Source organism: Ciconia boyciana, chromosome 1, assembly GCF_034638445.1.
Source record: "Ciconia boyciana chromosome 1, ASM3463844v1, whole genome shotgun sequence".
Lineage (NCBI taxonomy): Eukaryota > Metazoa > Chordata > Aves > Ciconiiformes > Ciconiidae > Ciconia > Ciconia boyciana.
This window is the reverse complement of record NC_132934.1, coordinates 175,290,065-175,311,586: the sequence shown is the minus strand read 5'-3', so window position 1 is coordinate 175,311,586 and position 21,522 is coordinate 175,290,065. Positions and strand designations below refer to the sequence as shown.

Sequence of the window (21,522 nt, the reverse complement as noted above, 5' to 3'; positions counted from 1 at the left end):
AGTTAAAGAGCCGCCCGGCGCGGCGGAGGCGGGAGCTGTGATCTGGGCGAGCATGAGCGGGCGCAGCGGCGTCCCGGTAACGGCGGCAGGTAGCTGCGGCGCGGGCCTTGGCCCCGCATCAGCTGCTTGGGGCTGAGGAGAGTGGCTCGGGGCGGGGCTCGGTGACGCCGTCCTGGGGGGGAGAGGGACAAGGGGCTGCCCTGAGGGGGGCATCTCCCTGGGGTTCCCGTCCCCTTTGCCACCGTAGGCGAGGGAGCTGCCGGGGCACGGCCTGGCGGGGAACAGCAGACTCGCCGGCCCTTCTTCCCCCCTTCCGTTGTGGGAGGGAGCGGTGGCGCCTTCCGGAGCCCCTCGGGGGCTGGGGCTGGCCTCGGCCCGGCGGGGGGGCGGTTTTAGCGCCCGAGCGAAGCGAGACCTCTCTGAGGGCGTTATTGCCTCCGCGGCTCTCCCGGCCGTACGGGCAGCACCGGGCGCCTCCCCAGCGGCCGGCACGGCTGCTTCCCACCGCCCCGCGTTAGCTGCCTGCGACTAGAAGCTTCTGGTGTGGTCCGGTGGGGACGACAGGCTTGCCGGCAGCCCCGTCTCGCCGTTGTGGCTGTGGCCCGCCGTTTCCTTCTGTGCTTGCTTCTTGGCTTGTGGCTAGCGCAGGGCTGGCTAGCAGTGAGGGGCACCCGGCGAGCTTGTCCCTGTGCTACCCACAGTCCAGTAATACCTCTGCTTCTGAAGCCCTTGAGTGCCAGCGTTTGGTATGTGAGCTGCTCTCCAGGAATGTATTTGGCTTCATCGCCGGTTTGTTTCTTCTGGTGGTTGTTGGTGGTGTGGGGTTTTTTTTAATCGGCTTTTCAGTGTCCTTTCTTGTCTCGTTTTCGTGGGTTCTATTTATTTTTAGTTGTTCATCGTATCAGCCTTGTTTATCAGCTTCACATGTCAGTAGGTCTAAGCCAAAGCTAACTTCGTTGTTGTTAGTCTTTTAAATGTTTCTGGCTCCTTAAAAATGATTGATCACCTCTTCTCAAAACCTTCAGGATGACCCTAAAAAGTCAAAATTATAATTTCCTTTTTTTTTTCCTTAATTTTTCTTCTCCTTTCTTTTCCAGGTATAGCTTAGTGTTATGGGTGATACAAAAGAAGCTAAAATGCAGATAACACCAGAAACTCCAGGACGAGTCACAGTCCTGAATCCTTTTGAAAGTCCCAGTGATTATTATACTCTTCAGGAGCAGATTGTCTCCAGTCCTTCAGTCTTTAGATCAACAAAATCCTCATCTGTAAGATCTAGTCTTTAGTTGTGTAACTATATAGATGTAGTGCTAATTTTTTGAAATGCAATAAAAAGTGTATTTTATTTAGCATACTTTAATGTATATACTAAGCCAAAGAATTTTGGTGGCATTTGGTGTTTCTTCTGATTCAGGAGTATGCTGCTTTTAATGCTAACTTTGTCACTTAGTCTTCCTACTTTCCTGTTTGGTTTTTTTCTTTATATATTAAGTGAATCAGTAGATTAGCATATACCCGCTAAGTGCCAAAAACAGTTGAAAGTAGATGAAGGACAGTTGTTGGATGTGGTGTTCTTGTCCCACTTAAAGTGGGGAAAAAACCAGTTCCTACTTACACACTAAGCAGACTTGGATGCAAGTAAAACTTAATTGCACTTCTGTTGTGAGCTGTTTGCATATTCACAGAATGAAGTTAATGATTTTGTGTATATATAACGTTTTTTAGTTGCAAATTACATTCTGGTTTGCAGTTGGAATTATTTTCTGATAAGCTGTAGAGACGATGCTGTGCTAATGAAACTAAAAAGACTCACTTGGTAGATCATTTTTCAAACAGATATTTGAACAGTACTTTGTAACTAAGTGTTAAATAAAGGGGTGAAGCTGCTTTATTTCTGAATTGGGTTTTGTTGTGCACTATGCATGGCATTATGGGGGAGACTTTGCAGGACGCATATGGGGCGGCAACTCCTAAGTCTTTTTGGAAATGTGAGGTGAAAGGAAGGCTGCTCTATTATTTGGATAACTCAGGTTAGGTATGGACACGGGGTTTTCATGGAACCACAATTTTGATTGTGGCAATCTAGAAGCAACTAAATTTTATCCCAAGTTCTGTGTCTTTAGTAGATCTGTCCTCAGAAATCGAGGAAAAAATCGAAACCTCAGTTTGTAAATATTAGCTATAACCTTCCACTTTATATTATCTTGTAAATCATTGTAATACCACTACCAAGATAAAGAAGCCTGATTGACTTACTCATTTTTTTAAAAGTAGATCATTTGAATAGAAACTCTTTTGATTGTCTTTGACAGAAACTATATGGAAGTTATGATTGCGTTGTTCCATTGAGATTTGTCCTGTGGTTTTATTTTTATCTTTTTAGATTAGCAAGCATTAAGATGTCCATTTCTTTTTTTAGACACCAGGAAAATTTAGATGGTCTATTGATCAGCTTGCTCTAATAAATCCTGTGGAAATTGACTCTGAAGATGTTCGACGCCAAGCAATGTATTTGAGTCATGCTAGGTAACTTACCATCTGTTTTTATGCAGTTAACTTAGCTTGAATACTAGAACACTGTTCTTTTGCTTTATTGACATTTCAACACAGCATTAAAGACTTTTTATTCAAATCTTTTAACAAAGATTTTTATGTGTCCCTGATGTGGATATAATATTTAGATGAGGCTGCCTCTGTGTCGCTCTTTTTTAATGTTAAGAATTGCTGATCCGCTCTGATTGCAGTTTGGAAGACAGCCAGATAAAAGCAGTCAACGGAAGCAAGAAAATGTCTTGCCAGTGATTGTTAGCAAGCTACCTCTCCTGCTCCTTGTCACAACACAGTTTATCTTCTCAGAGTGTTCCATACTGAGACCTATGAACTGTAGGCTTCTTTGGTCTTTGGGACTCCTGCAGAAGGGTAGAGCTGGGAAAGGTAGCTAGGTAAGCCAGTACCCTTTTTGAAAGGTATAGATTGGGCTTAATGTGAAGGAGGGAAGACCAATAAGCTTGCTGTCTTTGAGCAGAAGGAGATGGCTAATTACTTGAAATAATTTGGGGATCTTGATCTCAACTTTTTCCTTTCTCTGAAAATAACTTCCATGGGGAAAACAAATGAGTAAGTAAAACAGGCTTGGTATTCACAGCTCATCTTGAGGGATAGTCTTACACACTGATAGTACAGAACAACATGCCAAGTGAAGGTAGTCAAGGGAAGGCCACAATGGTGAATCCTGTAGATGCTCCCATACACTTCTCGGATACGAACTTGTACAAATAATTGCACCTCGTGGCATGAAGCACCGCAGTAATAGAATAATAAAACAATCCTCCATCCTGTTTATGCCTATAGGACTTTCAAGTCCTGTTAGTGATGTGAAACCCAGACAGAGGGCTATTTAGGGCAAGAGTCCTCTGAATATTCATAGAATCATAGAATAGTTCGGGTTGGAAGGGACCTTTAAAGGTCATCTAGTCCAACCCCCCTGCAAGAGTAGGGGCATCTTCAACTAGATCAGGTTGCTCAAAGCCCCGTCCAACCTGATTCTGAATGTTTCTAGGGATGGGGCATCTACCACCTCTCTGGGCAACCTGTTCCAGTGTTTCGCCACCCTCATAGTAAAAAAAATATTGTGAATTAGACCTATTGTTCTTAGTGTCTGACTGAACCTACATCACTCTTTTTGAAAAGGAAGAGGTAGAAGAAGGAATATGAATTTCTTGCTACAGTAGAGATGTAGAAAGAATATAACTGTCCTCAGCTGTATCTGTGAATCACCATGTCTTAATGTCAATATTATTTCTTTTAACATGTTTGTTTCCTGGGCTTCCTCTAGCAGCCAGTAGGTTTCGGACTCTAATGCTTTTAAAATGTTATAAAGCCTTACGCCTTATGTTTTCAGGGAGTTGATTGCATTGTTTCTGGAAGCCTATTAGGACACACACAAACTAGCTTTAATTTAGATGGCATGGGTGACAATTCCAATGATGATTAGTGGCATGGCCTATAGATATAAACATGCATTGTCTCAGTGGGACCCTTCAGTCTGTCCCACTGTTTCATACCCACTGTGATTGATTTTTTTTTTTTTAAATCATCTGATATGACTAGAAAGAGGTTAGTTTGTCTATGTGTAGATTTGCTGTGTCCATGCTTGTGTGTTTCAGTGTAGTACAGACTGAGGTGGTTATTTCTGGTGGCTGCAAACTGTACATGGTTAAATGCATATATATGTGTGTGTGTGTGATTTCGTATGGCAACTGATTTTAATTTACATTTCATAAATATTGCTTTGTGGAAACTAAAGTGTCATAAATATAGCTCTTGACATTAAAAGTTCCTGATAAAAGAACTGAGTTTTTGAAGCCCATGCATAATGTTACACAACCTATCTACTCCATTTTAATAATGCTTGTTAACAAGTCATTTTTCTCAATTAGTTGCAAAGAACCACAAGCATAAGAAATTTGGTGTATAAATATTCAAACTGTTAATTCTCCATTACGTAGTGAAAACAGTTTGGGTAGCAGCACAGTGTAAAAGCTCATGAGTACTTTGCAAAGTCCAGGTGTGTATCACATGCAGGTTTGATTTTGTGCAGTATTACTGTTTCCATAAACTGGGCATCGTCTATGTGCTGTGTGTTTATTGCACTGCTTATAAAATCATTAGGAGAACTTTTTTCTGGCAGACTGTGTTAGTGAAAAAGAGTCTGTTAGTAATTGAGCAGACACAGTGACACAGACTTGTCCACAAACTTTCCTCTTCCTTTTTTATTATTACTGGTAGAAGTTGAATGTTTCTAAATTGGATGCTGTGCTATTATATGTTAAGTATTAAAAAACATCTGTACTGCATCTTGCATAATGTGTGTCACAGTTGCAAGCGCTCTGTTGCTTGAAGTTGCGTACAAGACTGGCTTGTTTTTATTTTTGTTAAATACATATGATGCTTTCACTTTGTTATTTTCCTGGAGTTATACACTAAAGAAAAAACGTCCTCTTCTGCACTAACCAGAACTTTTAGTGGGAGCTGTTTTCCCAGTTCTCCTGTTTCTCCTTTGGAACCTGGCTTGTAAAGTTGCTTATTACTTGTGATCTGCTATGCATAAATATACAATGATTGTATGCTTTTTTTTTTGGTACAATAACTGAATTTCATGCAAGTGTCTTCATAGAACTGTCACTTTAGCATCATCTAGGCAGACATAGTTGAAGATGGCATGTCCGAGTATTGCAGATCTCTTCAAAGTCGATTAGCATCAAAGAAAGAAAACTGTGAGGGAAAGTTTATGTGTGTATTAGGTACATCTACATGTGTTCGTGTAGGTAATGATGTCTGTTACCTGACTGATTTCTAAAATTATTCAAGGGTAATTCAGGTATACTAACTGTGTATGAAAGTATTACGTGATTCAGCTAAGACAATGATGAATATTCATTGTAAAATTTTTTGACGCTTATAAATTACATAGTAACTGAACGTGAGACTTGAAGGTGACAGTTAAAGGAAGTATAAATGTAGAATCTCACTCGTCATTTGAAGATGGTTGATGTAACAACATTTTTTTAAAAAACTAGGTTAAAAGCTGCATGAGGCAATGTGTTAATTAATTCAAACTGAAATACGATATTGTATCCTGAACTGAAGAAAATACGGTAGACTAGCTATTTGAAAGGGGGAACTCTGTGCTGGGAAAGTGGGCTGTATCAGGAATTCAAGTACACAAACAATCCAGAAGTATCTTCTGTTGCCCTTTTGTTCCTTACAGCTCAGTTTTTTATTCTGCTTGATTTTGTAGTGAGATTCTTTGTGAACCTAATCTCATGGCAACTTTAATAGCAAAGTCTATTCATATGGCAAGTTCAGCATAACTGATCTTCCAAAATAATCCATTTAGTTATGATTGAGTTTTTGTCCAGCTAAAAATACTTGCTGATACAAGGAGTAAATAGAAGATTTGTAAATACATACTTATAAATAGTACAGATCTTTTTCAAATTAGCTGAAGTAACTGAGAAGTGCATTTGTATTTCTAAATTTATAGTGTGAGATCATTGCGTACAACAGTGAAGACATCATAAGATTTAGGGTTTAGTGCAATTTCATTTATAATGTTTCTCTTAAGCATCTGTAAAAGATAACATGGTTGGACTTAACTGTTTTTTCCAATTATGGGATGGCTTTGATAATTGAGTTGTTTTTCATTTGTTACTTAGAATTGATAAGGAGACAGAAGACAGAAGGCAAAAAGCCATTGAGGAGGTAATAAAACTTTCTATGCTATCATGTATTGATTTGTTTTAGCTACATACCTGCAAAAAAGATCCATGTCTATTATAGGATTTCAAAACCCAGAAGCCGGTTATATTTTACTGGTCGGTGAGAAAGTAATTTTGTGTCCTCATCTCTTGCGGTTGTAGTTGGAATCCACGTGGTCTTTTTCTTCCCATCTTATTTCACACACCTGTAGGTCAAACCAGCAGATTTTTTCTTTCATGTTGCTTGGCTAGTGGGAATGTAGCTGTAAGATAATTCTTATAAATAGTTAATTTAAGGTTAAAAAATAATGACTGAGTGTTTGGGGTTTTACAGTAACTGTTAGCATTAGGTGGCTTAGTTTCTTTTATTTCCTTTTTAAAAATATAGCAGAACCTTGGTGATTTTTTTGTTTTTCCAAAGTCTGCTTAGTTGGAGGCAAGACTTTCTCTCGTAGCTTGTAATTCTTTCTGTCCATTTTTAATTTTATTTTTTACTATCCATTTGTCTAGCAGAGAAGGAAAAGTAAAGTGTTTCAAATCTTCACTGTAGAAATCTTCAATGTTATTTCAATTTAAAAAAATAAAATAAGGCTCTGATAGACAAATCTTCCTTAGTGTTATTGACCTTTTTATATTGTATCATGCTGTTATCAGTTTCTGTCCCTATAAACAAAAAATATGTTTATGATTCCATAAAGGTGCTATGTACTCGACCTGCAGCTAAGATACTCTGTTGTTCTAAATCTGCATTAAAAAGGGTATTTCTTCTTTGTGAGGCATAAGCTGATGGATTATGCTGCTGAACAGCTGGAAACTGTGTCTCTGATAAAAATTATGCCTTTAATAGTTGGGTGTTTCAAGCTGAGTTTTTTTCATTTGCTTTGAGTCTTGCTTTTATTGCAAGAACAGGATTTGCCTTGTATTTCTTGAAGCTATGTAATAGCGTTCATCTCCTCAGCATCAGGGTGTTCTAGAGTGCAACTGTGACAGCAGATACCGTTTCTGGTTCAGAGAAAAAGACTGAAGTGCCAGTACTCGTAAATGTTTCACTGCTAACCAGTTTAGCCAAATACACTAACAATGATTCCAAAAACCCTTGGTTTTCAGCTGCTTTTACTGTTACTGCAGTGTCTCTTCTGCGAAATAGCTCAATTATTAAAATACAACAATTTAACAATCTGAAAATTTGAAAAGAATTATGTTAAACTACTGTGCAATAAGTATGGTAGAGAAAATACAAATTTTTAAATGAGTAATTAGTGTTAAATGAAACTTTAATACAATTTTCACTCTGCAGACTTGAAAGATCTGAGGTGGTACATGTCATAAAGAGCTTGGGGGTCGTCTTCAAATCAAATTGTTTTTCCTTTAACCTCTCTGGGCCTGAAATAATGAAATATATTTTGGGTATAAGGGATAACTATCTTTATAGGTTTGGGGGAAAGAAGAGTTAAAGTTCTTAAATAATAGATCTTGAGTAGCAAAAGGTACGACTTAAATTTTTCTTGTTCGGGGTACTAACCTAAATTAGTTGAGGCTCCAATTTTTAAAAATGCTTAGATGGTTTCTTTCTATTCTACTCTAGTTTTTCACAAAAAGACTCATAGTTCCTTCTCCTTGGACTGAACATGAAGGCAAGCAAGTTTCTCAGTTTAATTCAACTAAATGTAAGTTGCTTTTGTGTGTCCACGCAAAATTATCTACTTTTTGGAGAAATTATCAAGCATCTTTTTTTTTTAACCTCAATTTAAATTTTAAGAAACAATGATAAAAGATGGCATAACTGATAGATTTTTAGCTGTTCTCTCCAAGTTCTTTCTTTGTTTAAGAATCATTTATTAATCCAGAATCTGACATAATTTTTCATTTTTGTTATTTTGGTTCCTGTTCTTAAGTCTTTTTCCTTTCATAGCCTGTCTTCAACCAGTTTAATTTACACACACAACTTTGCTGCGTCAATACTGGTAATAGCCATGTCTTCTACTTCACACTTTTCTTCTGATGTCTGCACATCTGACTTATTCTGACTGCTTTCTGGCAAATACAAATATATGGGAAATGAATTCCATATTTTTCTACCCTTACTTGCTACATAGGTTCCTGTTGTCCTCTTAATGTCCTGCTAGCTGACTGTCACTGTACGTAGGGTTGTGGGTTTTCTAAATTTATTTCATTTACCCCATTATTAGATTTTATTATTAATGCTGCTGTTATTAAAGTTTCTATATAACCAATAGAATACATAGTACATGGATTACAAGCTGGACAAACATCAGCTATGAAGTGTTGTTTGCGTTCATTATTGTTTGGTAGGAAATTCTTAAGTGTTTGGGGATTTTTGCAAGATTTGGAAGAGGCTAAGCTGTTAAAATATTTTATCAAGGAGATGCAGCTTGTGGATAGTATATTTTTAATTGTCAGTTATAAGATCGTCACTTCTTGGGCAGAGCCACAATCCTAGACCTGGGAAAGTGAGTGGGAAAGAAAATAGGCTAATGTGTTCCTTAGCTCTGTAAAAAGAGTGGAGCATTAGGTTCTTCATCTTTGTCTTCAAGTTAGACTGCAGGATTTTTCTGGAAATGTGTTTTACTTGAACACAGCCTGTTTGGCTAAGCATAAACTGAGTTTGTTTTAAACCTCTGTAATGTAGAGGAGGCTGCGGGAGACAAAGATTTGGGCAAAGTTGGTTCTACTTCAGTAAGCGTTTTTTGACTAGAAAGGTACTGAAATTCTTTTCATCAGCTATAATGGGAACCTTTCTTCAGTAGTCCTTTCTAATCTCTTCCAAACTTTGATGCAGAAATTTTGTTTAGTTGTATTAAATACACTTACTGCTAAACTTACTGCTGCTAGATTTCAAAACTCGATATGCAATGCATGCTTAAATTTAAGTTCTTATCTGTTTTACAGCCATAGATCTAAATAACATTTCTCCAATTGGAAGACAGCTAACTTTGCAGCCTGGGAAAAGCAATGGTGGGTAAAAGGCAACGTCTGAAATGACAGGCTTTCTCTGAAGCGAAATAACCCATTTTTAATGGCTATTTAATTTCAAAAGGGAATGATTTTTTGTTAATATTCCTGTAGAATTAATTTTTCCTGAACTGTATGGTACTATTAATTTTAATATCAATTTCTCATAGTAGTTTAATTCTGTTAATACTCTTTCACATTTTTCAGAAGTAAAAACTGAACTCTGTAGACTGTAGAGTGCATTTTTTCCAACTCAATGTATGCACTTTTTCTGAATTAAAACGTGAATATAAGCCTCAGGTTTATGGGTAAATTACAGTTTCAAGAAAACTTTAATGTGTTGGATCATCTTGTGTTAGAGAATCTTGATTATTTTCTCTGCCAAATAAATAGCAGAAATCTTAAGACTTCTTTTAAACTATTTCATTTTAGATAAGTAGGTAGTGTTTTTCCCCAGGGTGTTTTGATGATCGTTCTCCAATTTCCTTTTGAATCCTTCCTTTCTTCAGAGACCTCTCTCCTCAGTTGAGAATGCCTCTCTAGAGGCTTTTTTGTTACATTGCTTTTTTTTTATCTTTAGGCCTGAGTGTGCTGCATATAGTGTTGTCAAATCAGAATCCTAGCTTTAATTAACACTTTTCCTTATTGCAACTGTAACAGTAATAGCTCAACTGCAATGCAATTTGAAAGTGAATTTTTGCTTCTACAGTTATAGTAAAAGGTCACTGCAAGCTAATTTTGTTGGTTTTATTCATTGCAGCTGCTTGTCAGACAGTACTGTCTTTGCCAGTGGATTTTAATTTAGAGAAAATACTAGGTATGTCGTGTCATATCTAAATTTAATTATAACTGTAAATAGAAAACTCATTTTTTTATTGTTTGCTGGGTTGTTTTATCTTATGAAATGTTGAAAACCTAATGTATGAATGCAAGTTTTAAATATGTGTTCTAAATAGACAGTTACTGCATGTTGCATGGGACATCTGACTTAAATGATATGATTTGAATGTATCGATTTAAATGTACAATTTGGATGCATAAAAATAAAAGAGGGATATGGAAGACAATTGGAAATTGATTAACAATTCTGAATGCATAAAAGGTAGTTAGTAGAAGATGCCCCCTGCCTCCCCCAAATAGAGCAGTTATTTAATTTAGCAGAGCTGTTTGACTTACAGATTGCTGGCCATGAGGCTTATAGCCGAACCTTGCCTTGAGCAAAGCTATGCTATAATTCTGTGCCTTTAATTTAACTGAAGCCGTGGTGGTGACTAGAAGTTATGTGGTGGCAAAATAGCCATCACCTCTGAGTGGGGAGACAAGAGTCCAGATTAAGTGTCTGATTATAACTGCCACATCAAGCCATTGCTGCCAGCTTCACAGGCAAGGGGGCAGGAAAGGCCTGTTCTTACAGCTCATATATGGGAATAGTGGGTATAGCCAGCTTAGAGGTTTTTGGCTGCATGCTTCTATCCCACTATTGAAGTTCACAACCCTGATTGTGGGTCATCAAAATTAAAACAGAAAAACAGAACCATATCTATTGCTTTTGTGTTTCATCTTAACAAATTATTCCATCAATGCATAGTTTGTGAATTAATGAAAAATTTATTCTACAAGAAAAATCCAATTAGAATAGAGCAAGAGCAAAAAACTAAAATAATCTGGTAAGTCTCAACATATTTGAATGGGTCTTTGTTAACATCTGTATGCTTTTCTGCTGTAAACTGCCAACTGCTTTGACTTTCTTGGAGTTGAATCTCGTTTCCCTTTGGATGTATCACGATGACCGTCAAAGCCTATGGGAGACCTGAAAAAGGGTCTAGTTTTGCTTGGGTAGTATAATACCTCTTTTCCACAACTCAAATATGAAGAAGAATACAATTTTGGGATTATTAAGAATACAGTAATTAGATGCTAGCCAATTTTTTTTTTTTTTAAATGCAGACTTTAGTATTAAAGGATGATAGGCAGAAGTGGAACCTTGGTGGACAGAGTGGACTTCTTGTAATGATAACAAGTGATCCTTTGGGATAAGTGCCTAAATTAGATTAATTCCTTGCTGTATTGGTAAATGGGATTAAATGTTTTAATTTAGTTATCTATGTCTCTGTAGTGGAAGATAATTTTTTTTTCTTGCATTCCTATTGAAAACAACTTTTCCTCCACGTTTCTAGGTGAATATTTTAGGACTGATGAATTTGCAGATCAGTCTCAGGAAAATCTGAGCTCTTCATCACTCAGAAGAAAGCTGTTTTTAGAAGAAAATGGAAGCGTATCTGAGTGTTTGTCCCCTTCTCTGCATAGTCCATGCGGTAGTCAGCCACTTGGAGTGCTTTGTTCAATTGACATATCTCCAGTCCGGTGCAGAAGCCCTCTGGAAACATCTAGTTCAGTAAGTAGCTTGTTTTGGGGGCTGGATGGGATGTGATTTAGCTGGCACAAGAGTAGTTCTCAGAGCAAGCTGTACCGATTCTGAGTTCTAACAGACTTCACAAGATGAACACCCATGTTTTTAATAAGCTACAACTGCTTTATGAGAGAGTAGGTATTAGACCAAAGGTGGTGGTTTTCTTTTTTTTTCAAATTCCAATTTCAGAAAAAATTTGTAACCAAAAAAAGTCTTGAAAGAATATATTACTGACTTCTTATTATATCAAATTATTATGCTGTGCTGCTGTTCTTTTGTGTAGAAGGAATTATGCTTTAATTTTATGTTATGAAAAAATGGTTTCAACATGCTTTCAGCAAGTCTTGTATATGTATCAATTCCTACTTCCTTTTCATAAAATGTGTATACAAAAAAAGGCCCGTTTAAATCCATGAACTGCTGTCTAAAATACTAGTCGATATGAACAGGTGATATAATTATTTCCCTTATAGCTCATAAACTCATTTATGGTGGAATAAATGGCTTGTGGATCTTTGAATGCAGTGATAAATATGCTCTTTTCTTTTCCATTGACCAGAGATTTCAGATGAATAGACATTTATTAGAACACAGAACATAATGTCTGTTTTTTAAATTAAGCGAGATGAATCTTATTCCCAGGTGGACATAGCACAGCTAAACTGTTTTAGGTGGTATGGTTTCATCTGTTTGGCAGCTGAAGTGCACGGAAAAAAGGTACCCCAGCAAGAATGTGGCTTACCAAAAAAAAAAAAAGTCCTTACTGTGGTAACCTAGTAAAGAATTCCTACAACATAATTATACTGATAGAAGTGACTTTTCTTTTTGTATCATACTCTTAAGCAAGATTACAACCACTATTCTTTTTTCTTAAGGAAAAGTATTTTGTCTGCTCCTGAGTTAAATAATTCAGATAATATGGATTCCATTAAAATATAAATAGTGGCTGGCTTTCATCTGCATTGTTAAGAGTAAGAAATTGAGATCAAATATTTGACTATATAAATGGATAGCATCAATTCCCTGTTTAGGCTTGTCATAGTTCTTAAATATAATGGATATTATATTCTTAGTTCATATTATGTGACAGTTTGAGTCCATTGCTCTTTCCCATGTGGAGGCATAAAGTCCAAGTGCAGAGTTGCAACTGGAATATTTAAGCTAAACTAATGATAGAGCTTCTCATTGTACAGTTGTACAGGATTAGTTTTCCTCAGTGCTGCCATATTAAGCTTTTTAATTAGAACACTTTTTATATATACTTATTAGTCAAAGTTTACATTATGAAAATATGTGCCTTTTTTTTTTTTTTAACTGAAGGGTCAGTTTTCCTCAAGTCCTATTCAGGGAGGAACAAGGGCTTATAGTCTCGGAAGTATAACCAGTCCCACATTTCCAGAGGGGTCTCCTGCACATAATGGTTCTCCTACTTTTTCACCAATTGCTTTTCACATAAGAAAGACACCACTGTCAGGTATGGTTTAATTGTATATGTAATATTCTTTCTTGACTTATATATTTTGATTATAAAAACTGCTGCATTCTTACTGGAACTTTTTTCTGTTTGGAGACAAGTTACTGTGCTTGGCAGACCAGCAGTCTCCTCCTATATGACACATTTACTGTTTAGCAGTGAAATATCTTAATGTGAAACAGTGAAGTGCACTTGCAAAAACTCTGCTTTCAAAAAATCAGCTAGGGAAAATGTTTTAGAAGAAGGAATTGAGACCTAAAAGGAATGAAGAAATTTTAAAGGATTAATCTAGTGTGAGGAGGGGGTTTAAAGCCATATGCCTGAACTAAGTCAGGTCACAATTCTGATTTGGCCCAACCTGAAGCATTTTAATTGGGCAAAGAATATTGAGCTTGAGTTTTCAAATCATGTGATCATCAAGATTATTTGAAATTAAACTGACTGTCGAAGAAATCACGAACATTTTGTGTCCTCCTTGCTCTAGAAAAAGTCAGTATTTTATGTTTCGTCCATTGCCTGGAGAGACTTAACGCCACGTTTATACGTGACTGCTCTGATGAGCCTTGTGGTATTTCAACACTGTTATATATGGAGATTGCATAGGTTTGATTTTCTTGAAAATTTTATTGCTAGCCCAAATTTTTTTAAATGCCTATAGAATATGTGTAATCATATATTTTTTTTTCAGAAGAAAGCCACAGAACCAGCCTTCACACATTTTTCCTGTGAACAGTGTGTGGTATTGCCATTTGAAAATGCAAGCCCTCTGAAACAACAAACTATGTCATGGGAAACAAATTTGGTGGCAAAAATGGGATAAAAATTTGCCCTTACCATGATAGTTTCAATGCAGTTTAAACTCCCCCTTGGCGCCGGGAGGCAGTGCTCAGTGAAATACTATGTAGTTGACTATAAGTATTCAAAGGACTGTAGGATTTTGAGGATGATGACATTAACTCCATCTGCTATCTAATAGAATAACTTTGTTATTTTTTCTTTTTTTTCTTTCTTCTGTGGACAGACCAAAGAAAACTTACATTTCGTTCTCCAGATATTCCTTCTTCCTCAAATAGACTGACATCCCCAAATACAAGAAGTCCTTATATAGATGGTTGTTCTCCAATTAAAAATTGTTCTCCTATGAGGCTTGGAGCATGTAGAGGAACTGCCCAGTATCAGACTTCTGTCATTAGAATACCAATTGCAGTTGAAAATCATAGTGAGGATGAGGAAGACAAGGAAAATGCTTCTCCAGCAGAAGCTCGGTTCCCAGAAATGGATAATGGAATAAACTTATGTCAGCAAGATGGTGATACTTTTGCACATGGTACACATCTCGTGGTAGCAACTGTGTCTATTGCACCAGATCACTCAGAAGCTTGTCATCAAAGGTTGTCGTCATTTCAGGATATAGAAGGTTCAAAGGAAAATAATACTGTAGATATGGCTGATGCAGCTGAAGTGTCAGAGGAAAATGCTTGGATAAAAGAAACAATTGGCAATAGCAATGCACCAATGACCAGCTTTATGACAGGGATTACTTTTAGTATTGAAAACTCCCGCATGTGCATGTCACCTCTTGCAGAAAGCAGCGCAATTCCTTGTGACAACAGTAGTATTCAGGTAAAAATAAAAATCTTTTTTTGCTTCTCTGTAAAACTGAGCTCAACATAACTAACTTTTTTAGTATGCGTACCATTCTGGAAGTAATTGTCTATTTCCTCTTATTGGATGTGGCATGCAGGTGGTATTGTGACTTCTATTCCTTCCCCCTCACCCCCTTTTTCATCTCTCAGTGGAGTCAGCATAGCAATTATAAATGATTTTTGTGTTACTATGTACAGTAATATGTTTAACTTAATCCAAACTAATTCTGACAGACCTGTTTAAAATTTGCTTGTGTTATTAACTGATGGTATTTGGTTTGTTGGATTAAGTTCTGTTACCCGATATGACTTGCATTTGATTATCTGAGGCGTTTATTGGTGATAAATTGCAGTACATTTTTAAAGCCCTGCTTCTTGCTTTCAGGTGGACAGTGGTTATAATACACAGACTTGTGGAAGCAGCATTATGGATACTGCGGGGGCTGAAAACAGTTGCAGAGAAAATGACGTGAATACTAACATGTTTCAGAATAAATCTCAGCTTCTTAGAACAAAGGTAGGAGTAAAACTGTGATACAAAAGTGATAGGCTTCCCATCTAAAGCATCCATTCCCTATTTTATTCAGTTGCAGGGAGCCTGAGTGAGAGGAGAGACCGTCAGGTGATAAGAGAGTGCATGTAGCATCATTTCAAGTATTATGTTGAAAACAAGGAAAAAAATGCAGGACAAATATTGTAAGCTGGCAATAAAATTAATGTGTTTTATGACAAAGGCAAAGGTAGTTTGAGAGCAAACTGAAGTATGTGCATAAAAGGTAGTTGTGAGGCTGCTCATGGCTTCTGATGTATGTAGTCTCTTAATTTTGTTTCTGTTTTTCTTGCTCCTGTTTTTTTGTTGTTGTTGTTGTTTTATTTTTATTGCTGAGTTTTTAAATGTGTGCCTGTGGAGAAGCACATTTTTGGGGAAAAATTGTCAGCTGCTTCTTTTCATAAACTAACCTCAAGTTTCCTAGACCATACCTGGCATGCTGACTTGGTGGGGAACTTTCTGGTTAGGTACAGTCTTTTGATTCCAAGCCCTTTGACCTATCTTAAAAACAAAACAAACTACAAAAGACAATACATATCTAGCAAGGTTCCCAATCTCTTAATCTTGTGACTGATGGGAAGGAGTTCTACTTCTTCCAGAGAGTGGGAAGCAAGGCTAGTTTCTTTGGAGGAGGGAGCGAAGATTAGCAAAGATCATCTCCTCTCGTTTAGTAATTATGGTCTTACGGTCTTATAAACTTAATAGTTTATGGTCTACTACTTGACATTGTTTACAGTCGTTGAACGGGAGACAGTACTGACCAGTAGTACCAGATTATAAAAAGACTCAGGTTAAGCCCATTCAGCCCTGACTTCACTTCTGTATCTGACATGCTAATAGCCACTTCTCTGCCAAGGTAAAGAGTGGATTGATGGTGTCTTGTAGACCACTGACATCAATTTTGAACTCTGCTCATTTAAGATTAGCATAACTGTGCCTTTATGGGAAGAATAGATGGATATTTCATCTTTAATGTCTAGAAATACCTATCTACTCTGAGGTCTTGCCCCAGTCACCCTGTTGGACATGGATTATACACATGAATGTATTAATCAGAATGAATTGTCTAGTATCAAACCTGTCCTAGAGACTCACCAATGTCATGCAGCTGTCTTCTCCCACTGCTAGTCTTTCAGTTGCTAGATCCTGACTAAGCCAAACTTTGCATTTTGGGTTAGGATTTAAGTGTGGTGGCATTTAGTACTTCATTCAACTCTCACAACAGAGAACCCACAGAGAATGAAAAGAAAAAAGCGTGGACGTTGCTGGATGAAAGAATCCAGCCTGGCTCATTCAGAGCATGTGTGCTCTGAAGGGAGGTTCTTGCTGACGGCATGTCTCAAAGATACGTGGAGAGAAAACATTATCTTGAATTTCTTTTTTATTTCAGAAGGGGAGAGATGGGAGGCTAACGTACTAACTGTAACTTGAAATTTTCAGATAGTAAGTTTGGATCTTGTTTCTTTTGGGGAATTTTTGTCAAAATGGTTTTAAAATTAACTATTCCTTATTAACCTAGGAGTGTTCCGTTTTAAACCATAAGGACAATCAGTTGCTGAGAGCAAAATCTCCAGAGAAGCAATCCTGTTTCCAAAAAGCAAAACCACATAGTACAGTATTTGGTCAAAATGCAACTTGCAACAGTTCTGCCTGGAAACATAAAAATGAAAATCAAGTTCAGGGATTTCACAAAAATGGTATGTAGTTTTCTGATGGAGAACTTAAATTGTGTTGTCTAATACAGTTTTTTATATATGACCTCAATTACATGGATTATACATACTATTTTGCTTTTTTAATGCAAATGTAATAAATTGTCTGGTATATATTAAGGGAGTTTTTTAAATAATGTGGGTTTTTTCAGGTCTTATAAACAAATTTATTGGTATCATTAAGCGATCCTTTTGAAAATTAAGGGGGCTAGACTTGGTACCAAGAAACCATAGTGTTTTTTCAGAATTCTGTTCCTGCTGTGATTAGGGCAGATTCCATGAGGAGCCTTGTTTTGAAAGTTTGGACGTAACTTCAGCTTCAAGAGGAATATTTTAGACTGAGCAAACCTAGGGTAACTTGCATAGGAGCCAATGTAACTGCAGAAATGCCTACATTTTAAGACACAACTCCTAAAGGCATGAGGGGAATTTTTCTTTGGGGGAGAGTAAAAGGAAAGGAGGATTAGTTTTGATTTGGATTGCTTTTCCCCTGATCAGATTTATTGTGTGGCTTCAGGAATACTAGTAGTGGTATCAAGAAAGTCACTGGACAGAACTGATGAACTGCTGGGGTTGTGGTGAGAGCGGGGCTGGGGTAACAGGAGGGGGGTGAGTGTCTGTCAGCATCAGTCTAAAGTAAGAGTGATGAAACTCAGCTGTGACTTTAATGAGGAAAGAGTAAAAGTAGTATTCCAGAAGTGGGTCCCTGGAATATGTGTATGTTTTATAGTAGACTGCAAACTGTTAAAAAGGGGTGCTTTGATTTTAATACCAAGCTAGTCCTTTTAATTAAGTTTTCCTTGTGAACAGCTGCATGAAAACTCCATTCCAGTTATGGAAATTATGTACGTTTCCACAATTAAAAAAAAAAGTGTAATTCTCTTAGTAATAAAATAAGCTATATGTCAGAAGAAGCCTTGTGGCAGTTCTTTGATCAGTTTTTTCCTTAGTTTGACAGAAATCAAGGAAAAGGACAGGTGATGGAAATCTCGTAATAGGAAAATAGAATCTCTTCCCCCTAAACAAGCAGTTCTTACTCTTCAAACTGCATATCTGTCAGTTAGCTTTACCATGTACTTAAGAAAGTTGTACTATTGGTTACTTAAAAATTAAATGATAGTGGTGTTACTTTAGTAGTTGTATTAATACTGATCTTGAAGGTGATCACCTGACTCCACCAGTGTCTCCTAAGAACACTTGTGTCCAAGTTGATGCTCTGGTACCCTTTTGAAGGAACATAAGAAGGTGCAATAAGGTTAATTGGTCTCAGTACATCATTAAGAGAATGGTGCAGCCTGCCTTCTGCTAAAGTAAACCATTACACTTTTACTTCCCTCTTACGTTTAATTCCTGATACTATTATGTCTGCTTACAGAAATTATCAATCTTTAGATAAGATTTAGAAATATAATTAATTTTTGCATGTCACTTATTGCAAAAAGTAGTAATATAAACAAACTCTTGATTCTCTCAAGAAAACCATTGATGAACAAAAGTAATGGAGTGAGGACGGTGTGGAAGCCCAGAACTCCCTTTGCCTAATCAAATCAAATTTTGGTTAAATTTGATTGGATTTGTTTAAAAGGACCTTCTGGAATTCATCAATGTGAATGGGGAAAAAACCATATGGTAATAATCTTCTAGCCCTAGTGACTGAGAGAGGAAGAAGAGATAGGGGAAACACTGAGATTTCAGGGCTCGGTGTTTGTAGAGCTCTGAAGTAAACTTTGTTGGATTAATCAAAAAGAAAAGTCCGTTCTGGTCTTTCTCTTTTTTCATAGCAAGGATATCCAGTCCCAGGATACTGGATGGAAGTTCTGCTTCCTACTTCATTCACAACCCACAGAAATGCTTGTATCAAACTGATACAGACCGTGGCTGATGAGTAGCTATTGGCACACTAAGCCTGAAACAGTTGGTCAGACCTAAATTTGAAGGCAACTGACAACATTTTTTTAAAATCTCAAAAGGGGAGGTATGAACGGAATTGCATAGCATTAAAAAGCAATGTGTTAGACCTGCGACTTGTGCACAAGCATTGTATGAATAGAACAGTTCTTGAAATATTTTCATTAACAAGTCACCAGTGAAGGCTTTCTGAAAAATATACTTATGAAACAGGGAAACTTCTATACGATCAATAAAGCATCATTTGGTTTTAGTTCTCACACTGCAAAAATAGTAATAAAAAAAATTACTTTAGATTTCTAACAAGCAAAGTATCACATGCATTATTTTTACTTCCATAGCAATTTAATCAGTATTTCTGTTACGCATATCTGATTGACAGAAATTGAACCTAACATCCCGAATTACCTATTCCATGATCTTGAAACAGTGCCCTACTAAAAGCTGGAAATACACTGAATTGATGACTTTTAGGGGATGAATTTTGTTAAAGTAGAGAATCAACTTAGACTTCTGGAAAATGACTTCATTGAATAGGGCGTTCAAAATTATTCTTAGCTTTAGTTTGTAAGGTTTGTAGTTTAAAAGCAAGGCACGACTTGTCTGAGATTTAAAAGTTATTTATGCCCTTGTGTCTTTTCTGTTTCTCATGATAATTCTCTTTAACAATAATCAATTTAAAGGGTGAATTTCAGATTTCCGGACTGTACAAAGGATTTATTTTTGCAAGTGTGATTACTAAAAATAGTAGTAATGTTAATGTAAAGGGGAAGATGAGAAGCAGCGTAGTCCAAATTACCATCTGTTTCTGAACTGTTTGGCATGATATGTATAATTAAGATTTGGTTTTAATTTTTAATTAAAATTTTTTATTCTTTATGATGATATGTTTTCTTAAAGGTGTAAGGGAAAAATAACAGCAGGAATGAGTGAATGTGAGAAGTAATTAAGGATCCCCCCCCAAATAAATTGCCGGTATTTTCTGTCCTATTTTGTGGTCTTCAATTAGATGGAAATTATTTATTTTATGAAAATGTGTGTATCTTTTATTATGTTTGTATAATTGTTTTGTAGAAGAAACCTGTTGTGCAGATTATTGTGGAAATCATTTGACCACACTGTTTCTCTAGTACTTAACACATTGGTTGGCACACGTTGCACAAAACGGTCATTGTTTACATTAAATTAATTTCTGTAGTTTTAACGAGAGTCCTTTAACGTGGATAATTGTAAATTGAGTAGTGAAACAGAATAAAGACATCTCTCTCATACCTAGATTGTTTGTATTATTTTCTTTGCTACATGTTGCAGCATCTTTCATCTGAGTGCTGCCTGTAACACATGTATGTGTATATTGTTTGGGTGGGGGGGCACTGGGGAGCAGAGGAAGCAGGCCAGGCAAGCTTTTGCTCTCATACAGTTAAATTCTTTCAGTTACTCTAATATACGGTGCTGAATTAAAACTGCAGTACCAGTTATAGATCCAGTGCTCTGTCCATCTGTCTTGAAACTAAGTTTTATTTTTGAAGTTTCCGAATAAGCCTTTTAGAATCGTGGTGACAGGATTAAAACATTTTGTTACTGGGTGTGGTTTTTTCCTTTACAATCAATTAAACATGTTAATTGTCTCCTTTTGATGCCTTTTATAAATATGTACTTTATAAATCTGATCCAATCCTTTACAATGACAGCATACAGGGAGCTGAGTGAATAATGCCAAGTGACAACCACATATTGATCAACTGTGACGTGCTGATCACCCAAGGAAACCACTGAGGCATGACTAGTATAGAAGTTCGTGAGCTGTAACTCTTCAAAGATCACTGAGGACCACCTCTAGTATGTGGGATTGCAGTGTCTTGGCTTTGAGAGCTAGGAATTGGCATCAGCAGAACCGGCCTATGAAAACTACTATAATCCCAGGCACTTCAGAGGATAGTTTTACTAAAATGAACTTGCAGAACTCAATAGCTACCACCTCAAAGAAAGCTTGGTCTCCCTCGTCCCTGTAGTGGGAGTTCAGCACTGAGTCTAGGAGCACACAAAACATATGTTATGACTACATAGCCAGGTGCTGTAGCTTGACTGTAATAATGCAGTTCAAGGCACAAGATCTTTGGGGTTTTTTGAGAATTCTAACTACTAAATTCTAACTTGCCAGCATGTTGGCAGCACAAGCTAGAATCATCACTGCAAAACTTGTTACTTGTGGATTTTCATGTAACACAAATATAATTGATGGTTTCCACCCTTTTTTTAAGGCAGTTTTTCAGAGGTTAAGCAATGATTTTAAATTGCTTTAAGGTCTAGAACAAAGACTGAGGCACTTTCATATGGTTTCTCTCTCCATCTGCATACCATGTGCATATATACACACAGCTAGTCTGGTGTGAGAGAGAACTTTCCCAGAAGGAAGTGTAATATGTGGAATTTATCTTTCAAGAGTAAATTCTGTTAGCACTTAGAAGTAATTGTGCTAGTTACTGATCTTTTCAGTTTGGAGGTGCTAAAGAGAATGCACTGAAGACTGAACAGACTGACTGAATGGCCTTAAGGCTGTTAAAAAAAAAAAAAATTGCAACTATTCCT

The 21,522-nt window shown here is 37.0% G+C and overlaps 1 protein-coding gene across 5 annotated transcripts; it reads left to right on the top strand.

Annotated features, from left to right (window-relative positions):
- The first annotated feature begins 2 nt into the window (after window positions 1–2).
- Window positions 3–20,204, top strand: BORA (BORA aurora kinase A activator). Of its 5 annotated transcripts, none has more exons than XM_072850095.1 (13): window positions 3–76; window positions 1,098–1,268; window positions 2,420–2,526; window positions 6,219–6,264; window positions 7,846–7,927; window positions 9,171–9,236; window positions 9,994–10,050; window positions 11,411–11,628; window positions 12,964–13,117; window positions 14,139–14,740; window positions 15,149–15,280; window positions 16,833–17,010; window positions 19,834–20,204. In XM_072850095.1, exons 2-13 carry the CDS (start codon window positions 1,113–1,115, stop codon window positions 19,848–19,850), a joined length of 1,815 nt encoding a protein of 604 aa, XP_072706196.1. In that variant the 5' UTR covers window positions 3–76; window positions 1,098–1,112; the 3' UTR covers window positions 19,851–20,204. The 5 variants fall into 5 exon arrangements, with proteins under 5 accessions (XP_072706196.1, XP_072706193.1, XP_072706198.1 ...); XM_072850092.1 differs by having other exon boundaries at window positions 17–89; XM_072850093.1 differs by lacking the exon at window positions 3–76 and adding an exon at window positions 162–746.
- Window positions 20,205–21,522: the final 1,318 nt, after the last annotated feature.